We start from the raw sequence: 25,639 nt of genomic DNA on the forward strand, positions 1-25,639 counted from the left end.
CGGGACTCTGCCTCATGCACACCTCGGGGGGGGTGGGCTGCTCTTTTTGTTCATGCCTTAATAACGAATCAGTAACGATGGAAATGATGCTGGAAAAGCAACATGCCAATGGTAGAGCAGTAAGATCCGGCTCTATCTGCTCCTTGAAGGCGGGGGCCCCATCTGCACCATAGCTATCACACTTCCTCGTTAATAAGTACATGAATTACCGCCCCAGTTACCAGGGGGCGCTCTCACAGCAGCGTGCACACAAAGCTGAGTGTTACCATCACCACCTTTAAGAATCAATGTGCATCCAACCTGCCGGTATCTAATGGCAACCAGTACCATTTCACTCACCAAAACAAAGTTAAAAGGGAAGTTGAATATTTAACCATATTTCCCATATCATATGCAGACTGCTGAAGCAGTAGTTCCGCTAAATAATGAATAACAAAATAACCTCATTTTAGAGCGATAGCTACTGCTTTTGCAACTAAAATGGTTTGTCACAGAGCAGAGCGTGTTTAGAAGAATCACCCTGTTCTAGTCGACCTCACGCAGAGGTCGCTGGGAAAGCGTGACACCTTCCGGAAACATCACTGGCAACCCCATGGGATCCCCTTCATACCAAGCAGAAGGCTGCCTTTATATAATTCATGGCCTGCCTCTCTCGCAGAGGTTAGTGGTGGACCTATGCGGGTTTGGTGACTCTCTCGGGCTTGGTACCAGACGGCCGATCCGGAACACACCGGGTCCCAGCGGCGCACTGGCGGGCAGCCATTCGGGCTCTCCTCTGGAATCACAGTAGCAGTTATAGTGGCACCTCTCCCATCTACTTCATCCGCTCCTCAGTAATGAAGTAATTGGGGTTGGTTTCAAACCTGTGACTGATGGAGAATATGCAGACGAAGCCTCCACCTCCATCAGCCAGCCAGGAAGCTGGGTGGCCGGGTCTGTACTGCGACTGGGTGGCTCTGCTCTGGGAGGGATGCGCGTGACAGTGCTGACAAGACGCCCGCCCGCCCGCCCGCCCGCCATGTGCGCCTGCAGGGCACGCCGAGCCATCATTACACTACCCCCCCAACCCCCCCCAGGCGGGACCCTCACCCGTTCCTGGAGGCATCTCGTTATCACGGTGTAGGAAGCGGCAGTGACGGCCCATAATCCTCCTGGGGGCGCTTTCTTCTCCTCCTGCGGCGAGAGAGGAGAGGGCGGGGCTGCTTATTTACAGGTTAAATGGCAGAAAACGAGTCGTCATTATGGCAAAAGCTTCACAAATAAGCTTCCTGGCTGACGGGGACTTTTTGAGAGTGACGGCTTTCGGAGTGCCGCTCGGAAAAGCATCCCCCCTGCCTCAGCCTGTCCTGGCATGGCACCGGCCCAGAGGCCTAAACGCCACGTTTACCTCTGCGTTCTTCAGGCTTCCATCTCCCTATGCATCCACGGTGGTTAGCTGAGCCCCCCCCCCCCCACCCCATTGCTAATTCCCTCCCTTTAGTAGCAGCGATGTGCGTGCTTCATTCTCAGAGCAGAGCGCCCTTCACTGTGAGTACGCAGGGACCGCCGTGGATTTGGGAAAGCATCTATAACTGCAGCTGACTCCTGCCAGCTACATCTTTATGCTGCAGCTACAGGTCTGTAAACCCCCATGTCCCTGTACTGGATAACTGCTGAGAAGATGGATGGATGGACAGATGAATGGATAGACAAGTTTTCTAGAAACCTCCATGGCCTTGAACTGGATAACTGCTGAGAAGATGGATGGATGGACGGACAGGTTTTTTAGAAACCCCCCACGGCCCTGTACTTAGTAACAGGTGAGAAGATGGCTAGATTGCAGGGTGATTCTCTGTCTTACAGCTAAAATGGGGTGGTGCCCATCAGTGCTCCGATTCCAAGGGAAACATGGTTCTTCAGGTTCACAAAGGTCAGGAGTAGGTAGGTGTGTGATAGGTGAGTAAATAGGTAACTTGGACTGGTAGGTGAGTAGGTAGGTAGTTAGGCAGGCAGGTCATACTCAACTGGTTGACAAACAGAATCTTAGTCTGGGCTTTTACTCTCTGGACCTTGAACTGGCCACCTCTGCAGCCAAGGTCCCTTATACACAGTAGATCAGAAAAGCATTAGCAGACTGTCTCTAAAACCTCAGTATAGCTAAACGATCTTTCAGGAAGTCAAGGTCACACTAGTGCAGGCCATCAAGACACGGCCCCTGCTCTTACTGCCAACTGACAGACACCAACCAGAGCCACACTGCCAACACAGAGTACATCTTCCTGCAAACTGCCCATTTTCCCTGTCCGGATATCAAACCAAAATGACTTCAATGACATAATCTGACAGGTAGCACTTCCTGACATATCTACAGCAGGAGATTACTGCTGATGGGAAGCATATCCTGCTAAATGGAAACAACTGGAACCCAGAGCCCACTGTCTCTGTCACATAGATTTTACAGTGAGGACTGTCAGCAATACAGAAGCAGCGAGAGAGCCAGCAGGTCATATTCAGGATGTTATCAAGCCTTACTTCAATTCGGGATGGACTCATTCTGGCACTCCCAACCTTGACAAATCATCGCTGGCTGAACTGAATGGGGAAATCAGCTTTAAGGGCGATGAATGCTGCCAGCACAGAACAGCTTACCTGAGAGGCAATGAGGTACAAGAGCTCCCCCAGTGGTGGCAGCAGGCATTGCTTCAGCTTGCTGTTCCTGAAGTTGTCACGGAGGAGCTCGGTGTAGGTGCTCACAGCCTGTGGAGAGTTGGGGGGCGGGGGGGGGGGGGGGGGGGGGAGGGAGAGAAGGACCTGTGAGGGGGGGGGAGGGGTTGGCGCCCTCACTAGGCGATCTTCTGCTTCCCTGCTGAGCACTTTTTTAAAAAATGTGAATGGCCACACCGAGAGTGAAAAAGCTCACAGCAATATATGTTCTGGCCTGTCTGAGGGAACATCCACAGTATCTCTGCATAAAAAGAGCTGGTTTAATGATTTAAAAATGCTTTGTTGTTATTTTGCACTGTCCTAACATTCTACCCACCAAATCATTGCACTCATAGAGGAAGGGCCTAATCTTTTGCCAGCGAGTCGCAGCCAACGGCAGACTGGACAGCTGGCACATAAACACAACTAGCTTGTTAAGCATTAAAACCATCCAGTCTGAAGATTATGGAAATGATGCAAAGAGCAGCATACATATTTCATTTTTATGTGCAAAGTCTATAGGCTTTAGGATGCTGCAGATGGCAGTGACCAGCCGCAGAAGTGACAGGGCTCAGAACCATTAGCGGTAAGATAACTTGAATGGTACCAGGAGAAAGGCTGCAGGTCAATGCATCAATATCACTGCTTCCATCAGAAAGGTCTTCAAAGTAAAAGCCAAGTCCCCATCCAGTCAATATTCTCTAAAAAGCCAATGTAGCACTGGGAGGCAGCAGCAAAAGGCTGATGCTGCTCATCAGTTTGCCACATATGAGAAGCATGCCGCTGATCAGGAATGTAAAGCAGTGCCTTGATGATAATATCGCATAAAAGGGCCTAGCAGGATGCCTGTACACGCACAATATAAACAGACTGAGGCTTTTACTATGAGACTTTTATTATGAAGCCCGCTTGAGATTCTTTCCTTGACTCTTTCTTCTGACAGACAACACATGGTAAAATGAGATGGCCTTCAGACACGGACATTCAGACACACGGAGAATGAATGGCTGGTGATGCATCTCAGGATCTTCACGAAATTCCACCTTTATGACACACCCCACTTTCATATGCTAAATATCGGCGGCACGCTTTGATGTGCAGAAAAAGCTCGGCATCGACACGAGCAAGTCGACACACACGTGCTGAAACGCCGACAAGGGCCCTGCTGCCAGGAGATGCAGAGACACGCCAGAGTGCACCCTCTGCAGCCGGGACAGGCTATCGAGCATCACCCTCAGCATTCTCCACCTTTACTGTCTATGGGAAAGTGTGAGGTCATCACTGTGTGTGCATGACGAAGGTAGAAACGCTTAATGCCTTTGTGAGGGGGGTCAGAGGTCAACCTACTGCTGTCACACATCTCACAGGGGGCGTCGCTTGGGGGGGCGAATGTCTATGGCCGCCCCACATGTCAGGCGGGTCACATGTTGCATACGCTTCCTGTGATGGCTGCCCAAGCTAAACCTCAGAAGCTGGTTATGTACATGGGGCTGTACTTTCTAAGAGGCTGATGAAGGAGTAAATGCAACTGAGAGATTTGCACACTCAGACTTATTTGACTTGACAAACCTGTTTCGACTCAAGGGCCGCGGATTAGAAATTGAGCTTGTGTGAGCCGCTCAAAATAATATCATTCACAGACACGGCCTGTTACTCAGGTATAGGGATGAACACTTAGAAAAGAAACTGTCTAATGAGCTTGAGCAGATGTAAAATGATCCTGTGCAGAATTGAGCATAAAGCCACTCGGAGCAGCGGCGTATTCCTGCTGGTCCTATCAGGTTTATGCATTGTGATGTTTATGCAAACGGGACAATAAAACGATTCATTATTAATTAGCGGAAGACACGACAGTGGTGCTTCAGACACGCGCCTTTAACACTACAGAGCCGCGAGGCAATCAGACGGACAGCTGTAGTGCGTTTATTCAGGAAAAGCTCATCAGCCATCCTGTTCGCCCCCTGAGCGCTGTGGAGAAACGAATATAGCAAAGTAAAGGAAAACCAATCCCTCAACCAGCTCGCTGGCCTGCTGCTGACCCCTGTGGCTCTATGTGCACCTTTCTGCCACGATGATGTCGACAGCATGTGACACAAACGGAGACGGCTGATTGGGGAGGAGCTGTGGGCCGGGCTAAATCCTGCAAATCTGGCTTTTATACTCCTGTATGTATATTTTTATTAAGATCGGTAAACCCTTACCTTCTATCCGTTGCAAGAAACTCTCTTGGCACTGATCCCTCTACCTTATTATTTATGCATTGCCAGTCAACTGGTACTGCTTTACTGTTTATACTAATACATTATTTATCATTATTGTTTACCTACAACATTTAATGCATGGTGTATACAAACCCTTCCCAGCCCCCCTTTGCACTTTATGTATTGCTGTGGTCTTGGGGGAATAAGATCTTCTGACACTATATACCTGCATATGGATGGGATGACTTGACTAACATGAACTTAAATTTGAATTTAGAAAATTGCATGAGTTCTAGTTCCCAGGGCATCTCAATTACTTGGAAAGTTTTGAGAAGCATGATGAAGAGGTAAGATTAGCTTTAAAGGGCAGTTTAAGGGGGTCGCTGTTAATTAACTGGAATTGATGAAAAGAAAGTGGGTTTGATGAGGTGCTGGGGATCGATATCTGGCAGAGCCCAGCCTGGCCGGCTCACCTCCATCACGGGACACTGTGGGGATGGATACTGGATGAACAGCACAGAAATCATCAGCGCTGTGTGACAGGGTCCAGACTGATTTTTTTTGTTGATTTTAAAGAAGCCGGTTAACTTGGCGACTCCCTTGTCAAATAATAAAACTCAGGAAACAAACAACACTTCTGGAATGCGGTACAAAGCATGCCCCCCCCCCCCCCCACCGCCAAGAGGTTATGGGATGATGTCACGTCGACAACACCACGACGTGGGAACTTATGGATGACGAGCCATGTGTGTTTCAGGGATCTAAAGACCTGGTGCATCGTGGGTAAGGCATTTCCAGTTGTTAGAGAGACACCATTTTTCAGGGAATGAAGATAAACAGAAAAGCCTTGAACACAGTCTTGCCTATTGTCTACTAATAGGTGCTGTAAAACCCCCGGCTGTGTTTGTCCAGCATTCACCAGAATGAGGCTTGTCCATACAGCCTCATACCTCATACTTGGCTGTTCTTATGGCCGCTAGGCTACCATCCGCTAACTCAGGAGTTTTCAGCCAGGGGTTCATCACCCCCTTGGAGGTCCATACCCTCCCCCATTGAAACAAGACCAGAAACGTGCCTATATTAACATCTACTTTATATGAAATATCTTCACAGGTGAATGACTGCTGCTTCTCCGTCCTTAATCACTCATATATTTCTCACATTGGTGATAGGGCGCTCCACTGCTCTCGTCCGACTTCATTTGAGGTTCCGGGTTTAAAAGGCTGAAAAGCACGGCAATAACTGAACCTCAAAGAGGCTCCTGTGCACCGCGGTAATGAAAGCAGGCAGCCCGGCAGATCCCCAGGGTCCGGCCGTCGGAGAGGACTGACTGGTTCCGATACAGTCGGCATCGTTATGTCTGAAGGACATACAGCCAGCAGTGAAAAAACGATGGGAAGAAGCTGCAGGTCCACAACACGGCAGCGTGGGTATTTTAGCAGAGTCCGGGTAGACACCAAAACAGGAAGCCCTCCTGGGGGGGCGAGGGGGGGGGGGATCAGCCACGGGCAGGTTTCCCCCCCCCCGGGGCAGGCATTTGCCCTTCCATCACCATGCCTGCCGCTCAAAGACACCCCAATCAGTGAGAAAGCTCATTTATAATAACCAGCCATTAAGTGGCACAGTAAGCACTTCCATCCATTGTTGTAGCTACTTAGAGCCAAAAGAGTATCCAAGTAAGTACATGACAGGGCGCACAGAAAGGAACGAACACTCAGGGTCAGGCCACCAACCACAGGAGCTCGTCACAGCCCAACCATCCCCACTCCCCTTGGTCCTCAGATGGGGACTGAGGCCCAGTTTAGCAGCAACAAGGCTATAGGGGAGCCATTACAGGATGAAGGGGGTGGCAGGCACATGACCGGCCCGCTAAACAGTCAGCCATTTTGTCAGGGCTGTGGATACGCTCAGTGGCGTTCCCGATGGAGGGAGGGCAGCGAGGCGAGACCAGCCCCGGATTAAGAGCCAAGGCTCCAGACATCAAACAGAAGGGCCTTCCGGAAGCCGCCGGCTGTGGTGCCTTTGATGATGTCAGCCCTGTCTCGGTGCGTGTTTCGGCGTGACTGTGCATCTGCGAGTCCCCCAAGCAGTCTGCACTAATTTGTGAATCGCTGCCAAAGTTGCTGACAGAACGAGATGTACTCTAACTGGAGAGGAGAGGCTTTTTATGTCCAGTTGGAAAAAACAGCAAGCTGGGCCCTCACTTCACATATGATAACATATGGTAAATAACGAATGCATGTAAAAATGCTGTACTATACTGCCACCTAGTGTTACCATATGGTATTGCACATGATACTTTAGATTAGCAGAAAATTCTGACAAAACATCATTGTGGCAAAATAATAAACCGTATGATCCTCACAAAATTTGTTTTCGGGGGGGAGGGGGGGGGGGCAAACTCAGTGGTTGACTGGGATAGGGGGTGGGCACTGTCATTTTCTCCTTTGCTTGGTATGTGTGTATGACAACCCACGACATGGAAACAAAAAACAAACCTGGTAAATTGTGAGACTTTACACGTGTGTTGCAGTTCTTTGCTCATCAGCTTATGAAGCGCTTACCGCATTACAGAATGTGCAATATGTGGTGTAGTACTTCACCATAACAACCGTGCTATTACGTGTATGGTTATGAAGAAGACGTTTGGCCAGTGTTGTGGTAGCTTCATATACGGCACTGACCTCAGTCACCGGCACAGCCTCTTCCAACTCCAGGCAGTGAGAGGCCAGCAGCCCCTGAACCCGCATCGCTTTGGCCCTCCTGAAGGACACAGCAGGGTCAGGCAACGGCAAAGCCTACTCAGACACCAGGATCAGAGGCACTAGCTCAGAGGTTCATCATACAGTGAGGTCAGAAGCATCAGAGCCCTGGCAGACAGCGGGACCAGGGGTGGTGGGATCAGAGGCGGTGGGATCAGAGGCAGTGGGATCAGAGGCAGCACAATCAGAGCTCCATCAGACAGAAGAATCGGGGGCAGCGGAATCAGATGTGATGGGGTTACAGTCTGTCAGACAGCAGGATCAGAGGTGGTGGGGTTAGAGCCGGCGGAGTGAAGAGTGGCGTGGTGAGAGACTCGTCAGACAGTGAGGTCAGAGACCCATCAGAAAGCAGGATCAGAGGCAGCGGTGTCAGAGGGGGTGGGGTCAGAGCACCATCAGACAACAGGATCAGAGGCAGTGGGGTCAGAGACCCATCAGATAGTGAGATCAGAGGCAGTTGGATCTGAGCCCTGTCAACCTGTGCAAAGCTTTGTGCAAATCTCATATCAAACTCAGTGTTAACAGGACACCGTTTGGCCATACACTCAAACATACATACGGGGAACTAATAGTTTTTCAAACTCTACTTCCCTTTACATAATTCCACATGTGAGCACATGGTCTCCTAAGAAATCTCAATTTCAATACACCCTACATTCATTTTGAAATTTTAACCTCTATCTGTACTCTGGCAACCAAACGATCGAAATTATCACGATTAAAAGAAGAATTCCTGCAGAATCATATAATTTTATATAAGTTTGCTGGACCATATCTAAAAAAAACCTATATGCAATATTTTAAGTATATAAAGATAAATGATAAATAATAATAGAGCCATCCACCCCTCCCAACACGCTGATTAGCAGTTCTAATTATCGTTAGCGCTCCTCCTGGGGACTCCCTTGTTCTGCTGGGGGACTTCAATGCTCACGTGGGCAACGACAGTGAGACCTGGAGGGGCGTGATTGGGAGGAACGGCCCCCCCGATCTGAACCTGAGTGGTGTTTTGTTATTGGACTTCTGTGCTCATCATGGACTGTCCATAATGAACACCATGTTCAAGCATAAGGGTGTCCATATGTGCACTTGGCACTAGGACACCCTAGGCCGCAGTTCAATGATCGACTTTGTAGTCGTGTCGTCGGACTTGCGGCCGCATGTTTTGGACACTCGGGTGAAGAGAGGGGCGGAGCTGTCAACCGATCACTACCTGGTGGTGGGTTGGCTCCGCTGGTGGGGGAGGAAGCCGGCCAGGCCTGGTAGACCCAAGCGTATAGTGACGGTCTGCTGGGAACATCTGGCGGAATCCCCTGTCAGGGAGAGTTTCAACTCCTACCTCCAGCAGAACTTCTCCCATATCCCGGGGGTGGCGGGGGACATTGAGTCCGAATGGGCCATGTTCCGTGCCTCCATTGTGGAGGGGGCTGACCGGAGCTGCGGCCGTAAGGTGGTCGGTGCCTGTCGCGGCGGCAATCCCCGAACCCGCTGGTGGACACCGGTGGTAAGGGATGCCGTCAAGCTGAAGAAGGAGTCTTATCGGGCCTTTCTGGCCTGTGGGACTCCAGACGCAGCTGACGGCTACCGGCAGGGCAAGCGGGATGCGGCTTTGGCGGTCACTGAGGCAAAAACTCGGGTGTGGGAGGAGTTTGGTGAGGCCATGGAGAACGACTTCCGGACGGCTTCGAGGAGATTCTGGTCCACCATCCGGCGGCTCCGGGCGGGAAAGCGGTGCAGCATCAACACTATTTATGGTGGGGATGGTGCGCTGCTGACCTCAGCTCGGGACGTTTTGGGTCGGTGGAGGGAATACTTCGAAGACCTCCTCAATCCCACTGACACGCCTTCCGATATGGAAGCAGAGTGTGGGGACTTGGGGGTGGACTCGCCTATCTCGGGGGTGGAGGTCGCTGAGGTGGTCAAAAAGCTCCTCGGTGGCCGGGCCCCAGGGGTGGACGAGATTCGCCCAGAGTTCCTCAAGGCTCTGGATGCTGCAGGGCTGTCCTGGTTGACACGCATCTGCAGCATCGCGTGGACATCGGGGGCAGTGCCTCTGGATTGGCAGACTGGGGTGGTGGTCCCCCTCTTTAAGAAGGGGGACCGGAGGGTGTGCTCCAACTACAGGGGGATCACACTCCTCAGCCTCCCTGGCAAGGTCTATTCGGGGGTCCTGGAAAGGAGGGTCCGCCGGATTGTCGAACCTCGGATTCAGGAGGAGCAGTGTGGTTTTCGCCCTGGCCGTGGAACAGTGGACCAGCTCTATACTCTCAGCAGGGTTCTGGAGGGTTAATGGGAGTTTGCCCGACCAGTCTACATGTGTTTTGTGGACTTGGAGAAGGCATTCGACCATGTCCCTCGGGGGGTCCTGTGGGGAGTGCTCCGGGAGTATGGGGTACCGGGCTCCCTTTTAAGGGCGGTTCGGTCCCTGTATGACCGGTGCCAGAGTTTGGTCCGCATGGGCGGCAATAAGTCGGACTCGTTTCCGGTGAGGGTTGGACTCCGTCAGGGCTGCCCTTTGTCACCGATTCTGTTCATAGTTTTTATGGACAGAATTTCTAGGCGCAGCTGGGGCATTGAGGGCGTCCGGTTCGGTGACTTCAGGATTAGGTCTCTGCTTTTTGCGGAGCAGTTCGCAGCCGAGTGTGAAGCGGCTGGGATGAGAATCAGCACCTCCAAATCCGAGACCATGGTTCTCAGCCGGAAAAGGGTAGAATGCTCTCTCCGGGTTGGGGATGGGGTCCTCCCCCAAGTGGAGGAAATTAAGTATCTCGGGATCATGTTCCCGAGTGGGGGAACGATGGAGCGGGAGATCGACAGGCGGATCGGTGCGGCGTCAGCAGTCATGCGGGCGCTGCATCGGTCTGTCATGGTGAAGAGAGAGCTGAGCCAAAAGGCGAAGCTCTCAATTTACCAGTCGATCTACGTTCCTACCCTCACCTATGGTCATGAGCTATGGGTAGTGACCGAAAGAACGAGATCGCGGGTACAAGCGGCCGAAATGAGTTTCCTCCGCAGGGTGGCTGGGCTCTCCCTTAGAGATAGGGTGAGGAGCTCAGTCATTCGGGAGGAACTCAGGAGTAGAGCCGCTGCTCCTCCGCATCGAGAGGAGCCAGATGAGGTGGCTCGGGCATCTGATCAGGATGCCTCCAGGACGCCTCCCTGGGGAGGTATTCCAGGCATGTCCCACTGGGAGGAGGCCCCGGGGAAGACCCAGGACACGCTGGAGAGACTTTGTCTCTCGGCTGGCCTGGGAACGCCTCGGGATCCCCCCAGAGGAGCTGGATGAAGTGGCCGGGGAGAGGGAATCTGGGTCTCCCTGCTGAGGCTGCTGCCCCCGCGACCCGACTCCGGATTAAGCGGGAGATGATGGATGGATGGATGATCGTTTTTTTACTCTCTGTGAAAAATGATCAATTGGCAGGCCAGATGTAATTATAATTAAAAACATATTGCGAAGCTTCTGAAACGGTCTAAACCAGTGGTTTCACAAACTTATGGCAAAGCCCTAACTGCACAATCTACCATTTTAACAGACTTTTGACCTTATGAGAAGTCAAAAAATATTACCAAGGTGTGCGTTCATTTTTCTCCTTTGAACTGCGTCGGAACTGCAGGCTAGAATGCTGCACTGAAAGCCAAATTATGCATCAATTTGCACTGATTATCACTGTCAGATATCTATACCGGGTCACTTGTCTAATATTATTTTCATATTGCCCAGCCCTAGTATCCATACAGTATTGGACATTTCACCTACTGAAAATAAAAATTTAGCACTAAAACTAATGCATGTGATTAGTGTTGACCCAACCGATATGTGTACGGTTCTTACTACAAGAAGAGACATGGTCTCGACCACATATTGAGCAAAATGGACTTGATATCATTTCTGGTGCAGGGCTCCACACTGTGGCACAAACAGGCATGGCGTGTGATACGAGACCAGAAGAGGGCGCCAGAGAAGTTGGGCACGGCCATGCCGGACATTCCTTCTGAGCAACAGCCACAGAGATCACACACAAAGATGACTTGTCCCAGCTGGTGGAATCGAGGAGACTTACACATCCCAATTAGGAGCGGCACGCAGCTGCTGGGTCAGCGCCGGGAACTGGGGAGGGACAGCGGAGAGAGCATGTGACGAAACAGGCCGCTCCAAAATGTGACCCATCACAACGAAATGAGTCTTACGGGTGTATTTCTACCAGTGCGACTTAAGACTCATTTCGTGGTGATGGGTCACAAATATGCTGCATTGTATTATAACGTGCTGTTTGTTAATGCTGACAGTTCAGAATGTCCACCTGTAACACAAATTCCTGCTGCACACCAACGGCAGGAGGAACAATGACTATGCCACACAAACACAGGCAGAGGAAGCCAGAGGAAAATGGATGCTGCTTTTAGCAACTCCCTGAAGGAAACTGCCGTCGTGGTTTCCTTAGTCCGCCTAGTCGCACATTGTTTAACAAGTCCCGCCCCTCCCCTCAGTGGTGTTTGCTGGGGGCCGGCCCTCACCAGCGGAGAGTTGGTCAGCCGGGTGGCTGCGTCCCGGTGGCTCGCCGTGCCACAGAGGTAGCAGAGCAGGTTGAGTTTGGAGCGTGTGCTCGCTGCCGTCCCCCCCGGCGAGTCCAGCGAGGAGCAGAGCTGCTGCAGGAAGGCCTGCCAGTCTGCCGGACTCAGGGACACTAGCTTCTCAGCTAGAAAAGAAACACTGCTATGAAATGGGACAGCACTGGGGGGGGAGCATTTAATAATGAACCATTCACACATAGTATCATTACCAATAGGTGGACTTCCTAACTTTCAAGGTGTTGAACACCTGCACATGAGTGACAATCAGAGAGCCGCGAGTGACCCTGGACACCCTACCTGAGTAAGCGGGGACACTCAGGGTTTTGGGGTCAAATCTCACCGGAGTTGCTTTGATGATCTGGAAAGAATGACATACAGTGACGTGAATGTGTGATTTACAAATAAACTGACGTTGCTAAAACTGGATCAGGCTTTTTTTGTTGATGCCAGAGGCTGGCGGCCAAAAGGGGACATGTTTAAAGGCATGTGACTGCTCAGGCGGCCAAGGAGAAGCTGGCTTCTCCTGACGGGCATCGGCTTGGGACAGCGCCCACCCCAGGTGCCAGCCAATCATAGACGGCGTGCCTCCACAAGCACTTTGAAACATGCTTTAGCCTATCACAGAATTGAAGAAATTAAAAAAAGAGTGGGAGGGTTACATTCTCCTTCAGCTGTTAGCTAACACCTGACCGCTTATCCATGCTGCTTTTAGGCTGTGACTCACCTTCGGGTTATCGATGATTGGAGTCACAGTTAGGTCAGAGTCAGTGTAGATTAGCTCCTTGATGGAAGAAGCCACATCTTTCACCCCACTGACAGATTTTGTCTCCTAAACCAGGGACGAAAAAACATAAAAATCAGAGGAAGCGCTGTTAGGGCAGATCCTTTTTAAGAAGCTACTACAGGTAATCACATTCTCTTACAAACACATTGCACAGGAAGACTGGGATCTCCAGTCTATGCTACTTTAGTAAAGCTTTGCAGATTGCTGCAGCTGCGGGACTCACCTGCAGCTGTGCAGTCTTGGTGTCTGCATCTTTGGCCACACTGCTCTTTCCCAGAGTCGGACAGGAACTGCTTCATTGAGGGTAACAAGAGAGATGGGAAAATGACAGAGCGGTAAAGAGTCATTATCATCCTGTAATTCTGGGTAAAACCTGCATATGGTGGTCTGCCCCGCGTAGACCCACAAACTGACCCCTTTCTACACATTCCCCACCCCCGAGTCATTAGCAAATGGCAGGGAGGCCAACAATAAGCCCATTATGTAAGGTGCTTATTGGGAGTTCCATCCTGCCGGGTCACCCCAGCGCCCACGTGACACGTTATGCAAGCGACATGGCTGTCCCACCTGAGCAGGAAGAGGGGCGCCCTCGCCTCGCCATCCTGGGCACTCTTCGGCCTCAGCTCCGCCACATTGTCTGCGAAAAATGCTACAGCTTTAGACTCACATCAGCAACGGTGCTAAAAGCAGCTATCTGATGAAAAGTGAAACTCACTGCTGTAAAACCTGAACCACAAAATGCCCACATGGACCAGCCCCCTTTCACACATTAAACCCAGGTTTGTGTGTCTGCAGTCTGCCTGCGCAGGTGTCTGTCCCTTAAAACTGCACTATAACCGAAGAGGACGACGCCCCACCCTCAATCCCCCCAAAGGTTTCACAGGTTACCCAGTCGGAATGACTTGTCCAGGGGCTGCCCTCCAGCTGGGCCTCCCGGGTCATCTGGGGTCAAAGGGGTGGGCCGACTGCGTGCCACGTGCCAGGCGGGGCTGCCCCTCCCCCCCTCTGCACTCCTGAGAGAGAAAAATCACATGAGTGTTCACACAAAGGAAGGTGCTTCAGTCAGCCAGACACTAATGACAACAAAGACATTCATAACCATATGAAATATATTATTACGGTAATAATATTAAGCCATCATCACGGGTGTTTCCCTCTGAATCTCCCTGGTGGTCTGTAATGCAACTCCCACATGGAAGCTTCCAGAATGTTCAGCATATCCGCCCAGCCCCCTGACATTACGATGGCCTCTGTCCCCGTGGTCGGCCACCCGGGCTGCCACGACTGACTGGGCTAACAGAGACTGCGACCCCCGACCCGGGCTGCCTGCATCAGCAGAAGTGAGTGTCCACGGGGCAGGTGGGGGGGGGCACAGTCTCATGCGCAGTCCGCAGACGAAAGCCCCCTACACTCAAGCAGACATGCTGAGCAGGGCAAAAACTCCACTCGCCCACCTCTGCCGAAAAACAGCACAGGCACCAAACCTGTAAAAACAGAAGCTGAAGGTGACCGAGAGGAGGATGAAAGGACAGGAAAGCGCTGAGGAGTGTGACTGAACATGGCCCTGCTGACACCAGGCACCACTCAGCCCTCACTACATACACCAGAAGTAGTCTTGAGCCTAGGGGAGGCCATCAGGTGTACAGGGGGAGACTGACATCAGAGCGGCAGACAGACACTCTGCGGCGTGGATGTCTGTGCTGGCACCACACATCCACTTATCGGGGCTGCAGTGCAGAATGACTCATCTGCGTCACACTCCTGTACTATACAGGAGCTCAGCGCCCATGTGGCTCACACTGTAATATCTGCAGACAGACCACAGGTGCTGCGTCCTAAAAGTGTCAGCGTTCAGTCTGTTGGAGACGCCCTCTAGTGGGTGTAACCAACGCACGACACTCAGAGGGTCCAGCTCCAGCCTTCTTGCTGTACAAAATAAAGTCTCCACCCTGGAGTGAGCTTTCCTGCTGCTCCCACAGACTCTTCGACCGTCAGACCTCCTCCTCTCCCTGCCTTTACATGATCTTCATGACGCTTTCCTCTGATGGATCAGCCATTTCTGCAGCTCCTTTCACTCACACACATGGGCAGCCCATATTGTTGTATATATGTTGGTGTGCCTATTTAAATGGGGTCTTTCCATTCATTTCTACGGAAAAAAACCCTAATTCCAATCACGACACTCATAACCCCTATTCCAGCCCCAACCTTAACCAAAAGCAACCAACCCAAATACAAGACTTTTTAACTTTTTCTGATTCCATTCCATTTTGTTGTTGATGTTATCCAAATGCGGACCTGAAAAATGTCCCCAAAAGGAAGGAAATTTCGGGATATTTTGGTCCCCAAATGAGGTCTACGACATGCCCACACAAACAACAGGGCGAGGCAAGAGGGGGCAGGGCAGGACTCAAACCCCAAGCCCAGTCTACTGAGCCTCTCTACGTCTTGCATCCTGTCCCAGGATTTTTCCCACTATGTTTGGCTTTGCTGAGATGTTACCTCAAGGCCAGCGGGGTCTCCTCCTCCACCACAGATAACGATTCCTTCCAGAACGGGTGTGACAGTAACTGATCCCAGGTCAGCCTGCTCAGTGGGGTTCACATAAAACTAGGTATCATTTAGCTATTCAAAGCAGCACATTATTTAGCAAAAATAAAAATTCTAGAACACACCCCCCCCCCCCACAAAAAAAAGATTTACCTTTTTTTTGGGTCTTTTTCAAGCAAACCTCTCAACAGGCTGCGAAATTCTGGAGTCGGTTCTGAGAAGGGGGCAGCTGCAGAATGGAAATGAAACAACAGCCTGAAGTAAATCTAGTGCAGTAAGACTCTATGAAGGAAATATATGCGTATATTTGGGAGACACGGGAGAAGTGCAGAGCTGCTTCTGAGCAGATACTCAGATACCATTTTGCCGTGGGGGGGGTGGCTCTCCTTGGAGAATGAGCTTGGCCAAATCTGAGAAGCTTTCGGAGTAAAATGGTGGCTTTCCTGAGGAATAAACGGAAAACTCTATCATGTCCCGGCTTGCCCCCTTCCCCCCGCCTTTTGTTACATGTCTGAAAGGGATATCAAATTCAAAAAGCAAGTGTCACTCAGGAACACGAACCTGAAAACATCTCGTAAATTATACATCCCAGTGCCCATAAGTCGCTGCTGAAAGTGGAGTCCCCCCCGGCCAGCACCTCCGGGGCAGAGTAAGTGGGAGACCCTACAGAAAAGCAGCATAGCTTACCATACAGCACAGAGTAAGTGGGAGACCCTATGGAAAAGCAGCATAACTTAGCATACAGCGCAGAGTAAGTGGGAGACCCTATGGAAAAGCAGCATAACTTAGTATACAGCGCAGAGTAAGTGGGAGACCCTATGGAAAAGCAGCATAACTTAGTATACAGCGCAGAGTAAGTGGGAGACCCTATGGAAAAGCAGCATAGCTTACCATACAGCACAGAGTAAGTGGGAGACCCTATGGAAAAGCAGCATAACTTAGCATACAGCGCAGAGTAAGTGGGAGACCCTATGGAAAAGCAGCATAACTTAGTATACAGCGCAGAGTAAGTGGGAGACCCTATGGAAAAGCAGCATAACTTAGCATACAGCGCAGAGTAAGTGGGAGACCCTATGGAAAAGCAGCATAGCTTAGTATACAGCGCAGAGTAAGGGGGAGACCCTATGGAAAAGCAGCATAGCTCAGCATACAGCGCAGAGTAAGTGGGAGACCCTATGGAAAAGCAGCATAGCTTAGCATACAGCGCAGAGTAAGTGGGAGACCCTATGGAAAAGCAGCAGAGCTTAGCATACAGCGCAGAGTAAGTGGGAGACCCTATGGAAAAGCAGCATAGCTTAGTATACAGCGCAGAGTAAGGGGGAGACCCTATGGAAAAGCAGCATAGCTTAGCATACAGCGCAGAGTAAGTGGGAGACCCTATGGAAAAGCAGCATAGCTTAGTATACAGCGCAGAGTAAGGGGGAGACCCTATGGAAAAGCAGCAGAGCTTAGCATACAGGGCAGAGTAAGTGGGAGATCCTATGGTTTAGCATAGCCATGTCATTTAAATTAGTAAGGCTGTTCAGCCTGGAAAGTAAGTGCAGGTCTAGCTGCAGCCTCCTTACCCCGGACCAAATTTTTTGTATTTCTTCCAGGTGCATTTTCAGAGGCCTCCTGTACCCCCCCATCCTCTGACATAACCATGAGGAAGAACTCCTCTAGGTTCTCCCCCTCTGCTTTGGACACGCAGAAATTGGAGTACTTCAGAGTGCCTGGTCCATCCAGCAAAATCTGAAAAGGACAAACAAAATGATTACTTTTAAGAGGTTTTTGTCAATTGTGAATTTCTTAGATTCACACAGCTTCACAGTTTCAGCTGCACTGAAACGTTAAAGGCAAAGATTTTGGGTCAGAGTCAAGAATGACAGTGAATACAGCTGGACTCAAAGTTATATTCGTGAGTAATCATTATGTGCTGTCAGACTGTTCATCATACACTGCAATGACATATAGAGGTTGTTTTTATGTGCAATAATAATGTTCATAATGTGCAATATATGTTAACAGTTTGTTTAACAAACTTATGTACACTATTACTAACACACAATGCACATGCTACAAACATTTCACTCTTGCACTGTTATGGTGACTCACAGTCACTCTGTATTTTGTACACATGACAATAAAACTTTGAATCCTTCGAATGTCTTCTTTGTCAATAAATGAAACACGAACACTTTACATGTTTAACAGTTGAATTCACCTTTGTGGGGAAATCTCTGGTCAGTATGGGAAACAGAATCATGTGATGTAGAGACTTGCCACTGGGGTTAGGGATTATTGGCAATATTTGTCTTTTCAGGGTTAGCAGGGAACAGGAAGGGGCTACTTAATGTGCCTGTCAGTTTTATTCCTAGGGTGCCAATGAAAAGGGCCTGCCCCATTTGTCAATCCCCATATCCCATGGCTTTGTTCACAGTCAACAAGACCCAGGTTCTTCCATATCATTCCAGCTAATGCCGAGTTCATGGGGCTTTTGACATGCTACCTTGGCAGGAGTCAGGTCAGAGAAGACGATGCCGGAATCATGGATGTGCTTCAGGCCTTTAACAAGGTCGACGGCAAAGCCTCTCACCACATCCTCAGACAGACACTCATCTTGGGAGATGATGGCTTCCAAAGACCCCCCTGAAATGGACACTCTGGGATCAGAGAGCACTGGCTCACACCACATTAGTGAAGCATCTTTAAGCCACGCAATTTTCCATCAGGTCATTGCATTTCATTTCATTGATGGCATATCTGGTGTCTCCCAATATGATGAAAATGATTGTGGTTGGAGAGACAGACCCTGACAAACTGTTGGGTCATTTCATTTTAATTCAACAAATTATTGATCATCATTTTTGATGGATCCTGACATGTGAATTACACATACCTTACAGTGTTCTGGAAAAAAAAATCACAGCTATATGGTTTAACTAAAGGATTAACTAAAGTTTTCTATAAACAAAAAATGTTTCTGCGCTGTGAATGGTATGGGTCATTCACATGCGACATTTCTCCAAAAATGGTGATGCAAAGGTCAGATGTTGAACTAAAATGCGACGCGACGAATGAGCCACTGGCAATAAAGTGGCAACTAAATCCATAACGTAATACAAAGACACTTTCTCCGTTCACGCAAAGTCCCATACAGCAAGAGCAGCAGAACTTTGTAAACAGTTGATAATCAAAATAATTCAAGAACAATAACACTGCATCGTGAAGAACATCATGTGAACACCTCAGGTGCCGTTGTGCTTCCACCTTTTTGGCCCTGCATCTACTTCACACTGGGCATCTCACCTGTGCACAGCTCCACCACCAACCAGAGATGGTTGCTAGTCTCGTACCACTCATAAAAGGAAACTATATTCTCATGCTTCATGTCATGGGTCAGCCGCACCTACACAAACAAAGAAAGCAAACAGAAAGTAATTACAAATCTCACAATTCATTCATCTTCTATAAGCTCCTATCCAATATAGAGTTCCGGTTATCCGGAGTCTATTCCCAGAAGAACAGGTGATAAGGCAGGGTGCACGTTGGATGGGACCATGAAAATCCCTGAAGGTTCGACTTAGACTTCACTTTATTGATTCCCTTAGCTCCTTTGGTCCAGCAGCAGGTCTACAGGTATAAATTAAATAAATCCTATTTCCAACCAAAAACGTATCATGTAGCTGTAGAGCTCAGGCATTAACATGCTTACTTACGTGGTTTGTAACCTCTGCCCTTTTCGCCTTGTCACTGCAGATGATTGCAAGAAAGCTGATGCTTTCCTTCCTCCTCCCTTTGTAAACTACAGACTTGCTGCCCCTTCCGATTTCTTCATAAAGGACGAAGTTCTCCATCCTGGAATAATTATCAGGTGATTCTGTTAAGCACCGTGTACATCACCTGCAAAAATGTGCAAATGATGAAAGGAAGATCTGCATTAACCTAAAAAAGTATGTAAGTACGGAAGATCATTGCATAGGACCATATGATGGGTGAATGCATTGTCTTCACAAATAGGAAACAGGGCTTGGGCTCCTCCCAGGTAATTGAAGGGGCCCTTGGGCCCCAAAACTCGCAGTTTGTGCAAACCAGTGTGCAACACCCTGGGTCTCTAACAACTAGCACTGCATAGTTACTGGAGGGGAGGAGGTAATTGAAAGGCGTCTTAGGCCCCAAAAACCACAGTCAGTCAGTAAGACAGCCCTGAGCCTTCTTAAAAACAGGAACTGCCATAGGTACATGGACTGCCTGCACAAGGTGAGGGACATCGCTTGGAGCACCTGGGCCATGGCCCAGTGGGCCCAAGCTGTAGTCCACCCATGGGCGGATGGATAAACACCAACAGGGCAACCAAGCTGTTAGTAGCAGCCAGTTAAGAGAATCCTCAACACATCATGTACAAAATAAAACCAACTGGCAGAGTCAGCTACTATCAGCTACTTAGAAATACAAGTAAAAATAAAGGACGACTTCATTAAGTACTTCATATGACAAATTAATCAACGTCAGTCACTGTATTGCTGAGTATAACTGAAAAGGCACCTGTCTTTTTAAGGTACCGAATAACAGTTCACTGGAGAAGGTTAACTCGAAAATTGGTTCTTAAATTTACAGTTATAGTACATCCAGTTAGTGCTGCAGTCTCTACAGGTTGGACTTTCAGTGAAACTGCCAACTACGTAATTGTATACTAGCAAGATATTGGAGTTAAATTACTAAAATAAAAACTAGAGTCCTACCAAACTTAAAATTCAGAACCAAGTACAAAACTTTATACTAAACACGTACCTTCAGCAAGAATCATTAACACTGGTTATATGCTACTGCTTTGTACAGTTGTACAAATTCCAAAGTTGGGTCAAAAAAACATTAAATTGGCCGCTTCTGTTTTCTTTTTTGAATTGTCTGGCCGCTTCAGCTTATTACCGGAAACAGAGACGGAGCATACCATTGAAGTGAACAGGGGGGTGTCTTTAACTTCACATAAAATAATATATATATGGGAGTTTACCTAAAAACATGTACATGGGTAAAATACAGCATTAATTAATCATGAAATTATATTTTTCCGTAATGTAACTTCTAATTTCCTATGACGTATGTATTTGCTTTATTTTTGTGCACCACACTTTCCCCAGGGTACCTTTCCCCTGGTTTCTAGGAGACGGCAAAGGACGCTCTGGGAAGACAAAGACACGCCCGTTCAATTCTGCTTTTGTTATTCGATATTACAGCTACAGACGTGGTAGGCTTTAGTAAACAAAAGAGAAATAACTAAACTTGTATAGTGTATTTTTTATTTAGTAGCGTTTATATGTTTTATTCAAGGGAAAACAACAGAACCGAAATCTGCTTTGAACATTAGTTTCAACTCAAGTAGCAAACTAGTTAGTATACCGAGATTAAATATCATTACTATTTTGAATTTGCGTAAGGTATATAGGCATAATTGATGTTGGGTCATGGCAAGTTGATCTGGAGCTTTTCCCAGAAAACATAGGCATCCACACCCAAAAGGTGAATACGGGCTGGCTTAAGGAACCAAGGAGAACATGCAAAACTCTCATAATCACAGGAACCCAGGAGAACAGGCAAAGCTCATACAATCACAGGAACCCAGGAGAACATGCAAAGCTCATACAATCACAGGAACCCAGGAGAACGTGCAACGCTCATACAATCACAGGAACCCAGGAGAACATGCAAACTTCATATAATCAGAGGAACCCAGGAGAACATGTAAACCTCACAATCACAGGAATTCATGAGAACACGCAAAATTCAATCACAGGAACCCAGGTGAACCTTTTAACACTCTCTCTCTCACACACTATCTCTCTCACACACACCAAGGAGAATATGCAAACCTCAGACGATCAGAGGAACCCAGGAGAATATGCAAACCAAAGACAATCGCATAGGTTATATCGGGTTGAAATGCAACTCCACAGCATTATCCACTGCACCGTCCAAATTAAACGTTCAAAATCTGTACTTAATAAACCTTCTAATAAAAATTCCCGAGAATTCTCCTTTTTATTTCAAATGAGTTTTTTTTTTTAAAGCTGAAATGATCTGCATGAGTCACCAGCAATTCTATTGTTTAGAAATTGTAGCTTAGAGGCAGATACTTGGCTGATGCAGGAGATCGGAGGTAATTTAAACCAGTTTAACTGTCCGAATGTCAGTTGAAATGTCATTAGATACGCTGTGTATGGCTCAGCAGTAATTCGAGGTCAGAGTTTATTATCGTTTTCACTAAAACTTTCGCTAAACTTTCTCTGTTGAGAGTTAGCAGCGGACGCTACACCGAGTCCTACTGCATTTCAGGGGAAGGAAACGCACCCAGAACCGGAGCTGCTCGAAATAACTGCCGCTTTTTGCTGCTATTAGCCAGGTCTGGGCGTTAGAGTCGTCAGCTCTGGCTCCTGGGAGGCTCGTTTGAACCGGCAACAGCACCGTCCAGCTGTGGGCCGGGGCGGGTGACGTCACAGGCGGGGTGCGGAGCCCCCGGCGAGGAGCGACAAAGCAGCTCGCCGCTGGCCATCTGAACACGACGCCGGGCTGGAAGACATGCCGCACGGGCGCCCCCCGATGCCGCCTACGTCTAGCCGATAGAGGACTGGGCAAGTGGGAATAAAGAACGGACGCGACGAGGATGCAGCGAGCTTTTTTTGCGGACCCAGGCAGGCTGGAAACCAGGAAAACTTATTTAAGGTAGTTGGAAAGCGGAGACGTCTGGTCCCATACGAGTGTGGGAGAGCCGCCGGCTCGCAAGGCGCATCGCGGACGTGCGGTAATCGGTGCTGCTCTGTAACACGATACAAGCACAGTTTTACTCAATGAGCAGCGCTGACGGAAGGCTGAAGCTGATCGCCCGCAAACACCGCCTCTGTGCCCCCAAACGCCGCGTGTGTGCCCGCGCGCCGCGGGGGTGTTCGCCGGCCGCGCGCCTGTAGGGGATCCCCTCTGTCAGCGATCACCCAGTTGGTAAGTAGCATCCACTTCCTACTTCACTCAAAGTTGTATGTTTTTTTTTTTATTAAGGCATCAGCATCGCTTATTCGGACACGGCGCAGATGTGACCAACCTCGTGTAAATAATGAAAGTTACAATAATCCATTACATGCTCGTACACGTATTTTTTTACACATTATGAGCGGTTAAACGTGACAAAATCCCGCTCGTATCAGTTTATTTAAGATAAAATGACTTGAGTTTGACTGTGGCCAAATGCAGTGTGAAGGGGGCTGTCAGTATTCATGCTATTGATGGCACTAAAATAGATACACTTCGTATTCTGTTACGCCCGTGTGCTCTTTCAAGTACAGCAGTGCAAGCTTTGTCTTGCTGTAAATGTGTATGCATTTTAATAAGTGAAAGCTCAACTCTGATAACAGACCAGGTTGATGAATGGAATATACAGTATATTTAATCCTCCAGCAGATGGTATGACTGCGGAATTCCCATTGGACCCGAAGATTGTTCCATGGGGGTGATCGTTTTACGGTATCTTAGACAGGGTTTTCTACTCCAGCATATCGCGTTAGAAATGAACATATGGTTACTGTATCCCTAAGAGAAACCGGGCAAGCTCTTTTATGGGCCTTCCCTCTACAAGAAACGAAGTAATCTTCATCTTTTTACATATAAACTATTACTGAAGTCAGTGGACAGTCTCGGTCGTAAATCATTTCCCAGCTGTAGGGGCTCGTTTTTTGCAGCCGCCTTTTCTCACGATGATGTATCTGGAGTTGAAGTGACTTTGATGTGACAAACACGGCTATTACTTCAAACAAGACCTTCCTGGCGCAAAGTTTTAAACTGTGTTCTGACCCCGTGTTATGTGTATTGGGGTTGTGTACTAGTCAATGATTGACTAGGGCTGACATCATTTATAACTTGGATTGTCATTTCTGAGCATCATTAACTCATTATTATACCTTGAAGAATATAAACCAGAATAGATATGGGGGAAAGTTTAAGAGCCATTTTTCACCTGCTGGTGACTTATGTGTACGTGATGGTGGTCATAAATGGGCGTGTCTTTTAGCGCTGTGATGATGTGTGAATGTAGTACAGAGTAAGGTCATGGTGCATTTCAGTAGTACAGAGTAAGGTCATGGTGCATTTCAGTAGTACAGAGTAAGGTCACGTTTTGGGACGGGGCAGGTTAGTAGTAATAACAGGCAAATCATTGGTGACCCCCCCCCACACTTTAACAGACTGCCTGTGTAGTTAATGGTGTTCCCAAGCTGGCACACGTCGTCCAGGGTAGCACCGGGCGGGAGGTGGCACGTTTTTTCCGATCGGCGTCTTTCGCTGTGAGTCATGCGGCTGGCCCTCCACGGAGTGGGAGTTTCTGCTTTCGCTCCCAGTGTTTTTTCAGCTGCAGGTCTTTGTATTTTCCAGGTGATTCTGGAGCTTCCCGTCTCTGTGTCGGGAAATCCCAGCTATTTTTGGGTGTCTCTCTCCTACTGCTCCTCTCTGGCACCCGATTTGCTTGGCCTGGTTTAATCCTCTTGGGGTGAAGGTCCATGCTCCGCAGTGTACTGTACCGGGCACGTTACTGTTCTTGGCGTCATCTTCCGTCACTGTTCATCCTCCGTAACAGCTCACATGCCTGTTTTTGGAACCTGTGGGCCGCACGGTTTCTGTGCGGAATGGTGCAGGGCCTGTGTCATTACTGATAACTTCATGCTAAGTTCCAGTTTAGGTAGCACTTTGGTGTCACACCTTCAGGAGTGTCACCCCATTTGTGTTGGTTTTTTTCTGTATAATCTGACATCTTCTTCACCCCACACAGTCTAAGGATGTGGGAAGTTGTGAAAGTGGTTCAGGTGGATTAGTGTCTCTAATTTCCCCCAAGTGTGTGATACATTGTGAGAGACTGGCATCTCTTCCAGGCTATACTGTCCCACTGCATCATGGGATAGGTCCCGGCCTTGTAGTGACCATAACTTGGTTATGAAATCATGGATGCATGGATTTTTATTTTTTACATTTCCAGTCTGTATAACCCTGGTTGTCTGATTAGCTAAATGTGTTTGACCTCCTAAGCCGTTATTTCCTCTAGTGATGTGGCCTCAGGTCAGGCGGAGGTGCTACAAGCCGTCTGTGAGACTGGGGGGCGGCACTGCTGAACAGTGCAGCGATCTTGAAAGGAAACGCATCAGCAGCCATAGAAGGCCGTTTCCTGTTCCGCATTTCTGCCGTAGTTTTTGTTTCAGTTGTTTTTGCAGCATCGTGCTAGAAGGTACTTGTATCTCTTTTTCCATTCATCTGTCCCTCCAACTGCTTAATTTGGGCAGGGTTGGGTGGGGAGGGGGAGGGGGGGTTGGTGTCAGCCCACAGAAGCACAGCGTAGGGACACGCCCTGTCAACACTGAAATTCTCATGTGTGATGATAGATCACATTAAATATATTGGATATTCTTTATTGATCCCAATGGAAAATACATACGCTCATGTTTTCTCTTTTTGTTTATTTCTTTGTCTGTAGTGATCTCATGAATATTTTAGTGTAATGTTGTTTTTAATATCTGAAACTGTACAAATAATGTCATACATTTTAAGGTTCATGTGTGAATATCCTTGCTATGGACCTACTTTTGTGTCGTGAATAAAGTGAACCAACGAACTAACATAGAAGAGGAGTAACACTGAGCTGATATTTATTCTCACAGATAACATTTCTCCGGTATTTAAGTCCGACTTTTTACAGTAGACTATTTCAGAAACCGGTGCAGTGTGCCGGAAGGGGGGGACCGGACACGGCCTGGAGATCTTCTCTGCTCTCTGTCTCTGTGGAAATCCCCCCCTACACACCAAATCTCACAGAGCCAAACAATGACCCAGCAGAGGGTCAGCTTGCTGAAGGAGCGGCTGTCGTTGCCATGGCAGCCGGCCCTCAGCTGGATCCCCCTTCTGGCCACTGGGTCCGCTGTATCACATGGGCATCTGTTTTGGTGGCAGGTTTGAAAGAGGCTGCCTGATGAGACCCTGCTGCCCTTAAATGAACATACTTCTGCAGGTGTCACTTTATCAGAAGCTATATTGGTTTTGGTTGTCTGTCTGGTGTTAAGGGGACAGAGAGTGACTCTGCG

At 48.7% G+C, this 25,639-nt stretch overlaps 1 protein-coding gene across 6 annotated transcripts in view; it reads right to left on the reverse strand.

Moving 5' to 3' along the window:
• Positions 1–20,460, reverse strand: part of ulk4 (unc-51 like kinase 4) — a 61,810-nt gene extending 41,350 nt beyond the window's left edge. For 2 of the 6 annotated variants that reach the window (XM_049024881.1, XM_049024877.1), the window contains exons 1-19: positions 20,322–20,460; positions 19,250–19,388; positions 18,840–18,939; positions 18,040–18,179; positions 17,117–17,282; positions 16,113–16,214; positions 15,911–15,994; positions 15,705–15,780; positions 15,504–15,587; positions 13,890–14,014; positions 13,569–13,638; positions 13,225–13,291; positions 12,942–13,046; positions 12,515–12,575; positions 12,161–12,342; positions 11,707–11,753; positions 7,568–7,646; positions 2,629–2,736; positions 1,090–1,173 (exon numbers count right to left, since the gene is read on the reverse strand). In XM_049024881.1, the coding sequence (XP_048880838.1) occupies positions 1,090–1,173; positions 2,629–2,736; positions 7,568–7,646; positions 11,707–11,753; positions 12,161–12,342; positions 12,515–12,575; positions 12,942–13,046; positions 13,225–13,291; positions 13,569–13,638; positions 13,890–14,014; positions 15,504–15,587; positions 15,705–15,780; positions 15,911–15,994; positions 16,113–16,214; positions 17,117–17,282; positions 18,040–18,179; positions 18,840–18,939; positions 19,250–19,387 (1,818 nt within the window). In that variant the 5' untranslated portion in view covers position 19,388; positions 20,322–20,460. Of the gene's footprint in view, positions 1–1,089; positions 1,174–2,628; positions 2,737–7,567; positions 7,647–11,706; positions 11,754–12,160; positions 12,343–12,514; positions 12,576–12,941; positions 13,047–13,224; positions 13,295–13,568; positions 13,639–13,889; positions 14,015–15,503; positions 15,588–15,704; positions 15,781–15,910; positions 15,995–16,112; positions 16,215–17,116; positions 17,283–18,039; positions 18,180–18,839; positions 18,940–19,249; positions 19,434–20,321 lie in introns of all 6 variants that reach the window. The other 4 variants (XM_049024878.1, XM_049024875.1, XM_049024876.1 and 1 more) reach the window with 3 other exon arrangements.
• Between the last annotated feature and the right edge of the window lie 5,179 nt (positions 20,461–25,639).

The sequence above is a fragment of the Brienomyrus brachyistius genome, chromosome 9 (genome assembly GCF_023856365.1).
Source record: "Brienomyrus brachyistius isolate T26 chromosome 9, BBRACH_0.4, whole genome shotgun sequence".
Lineage (NCBI taxonomy): Eukaryota > Metazoa > Chordata > Actinopteri > Osteoglossiformes > Mormyridae > Brienomyrus > Brienomyrus brachyistius.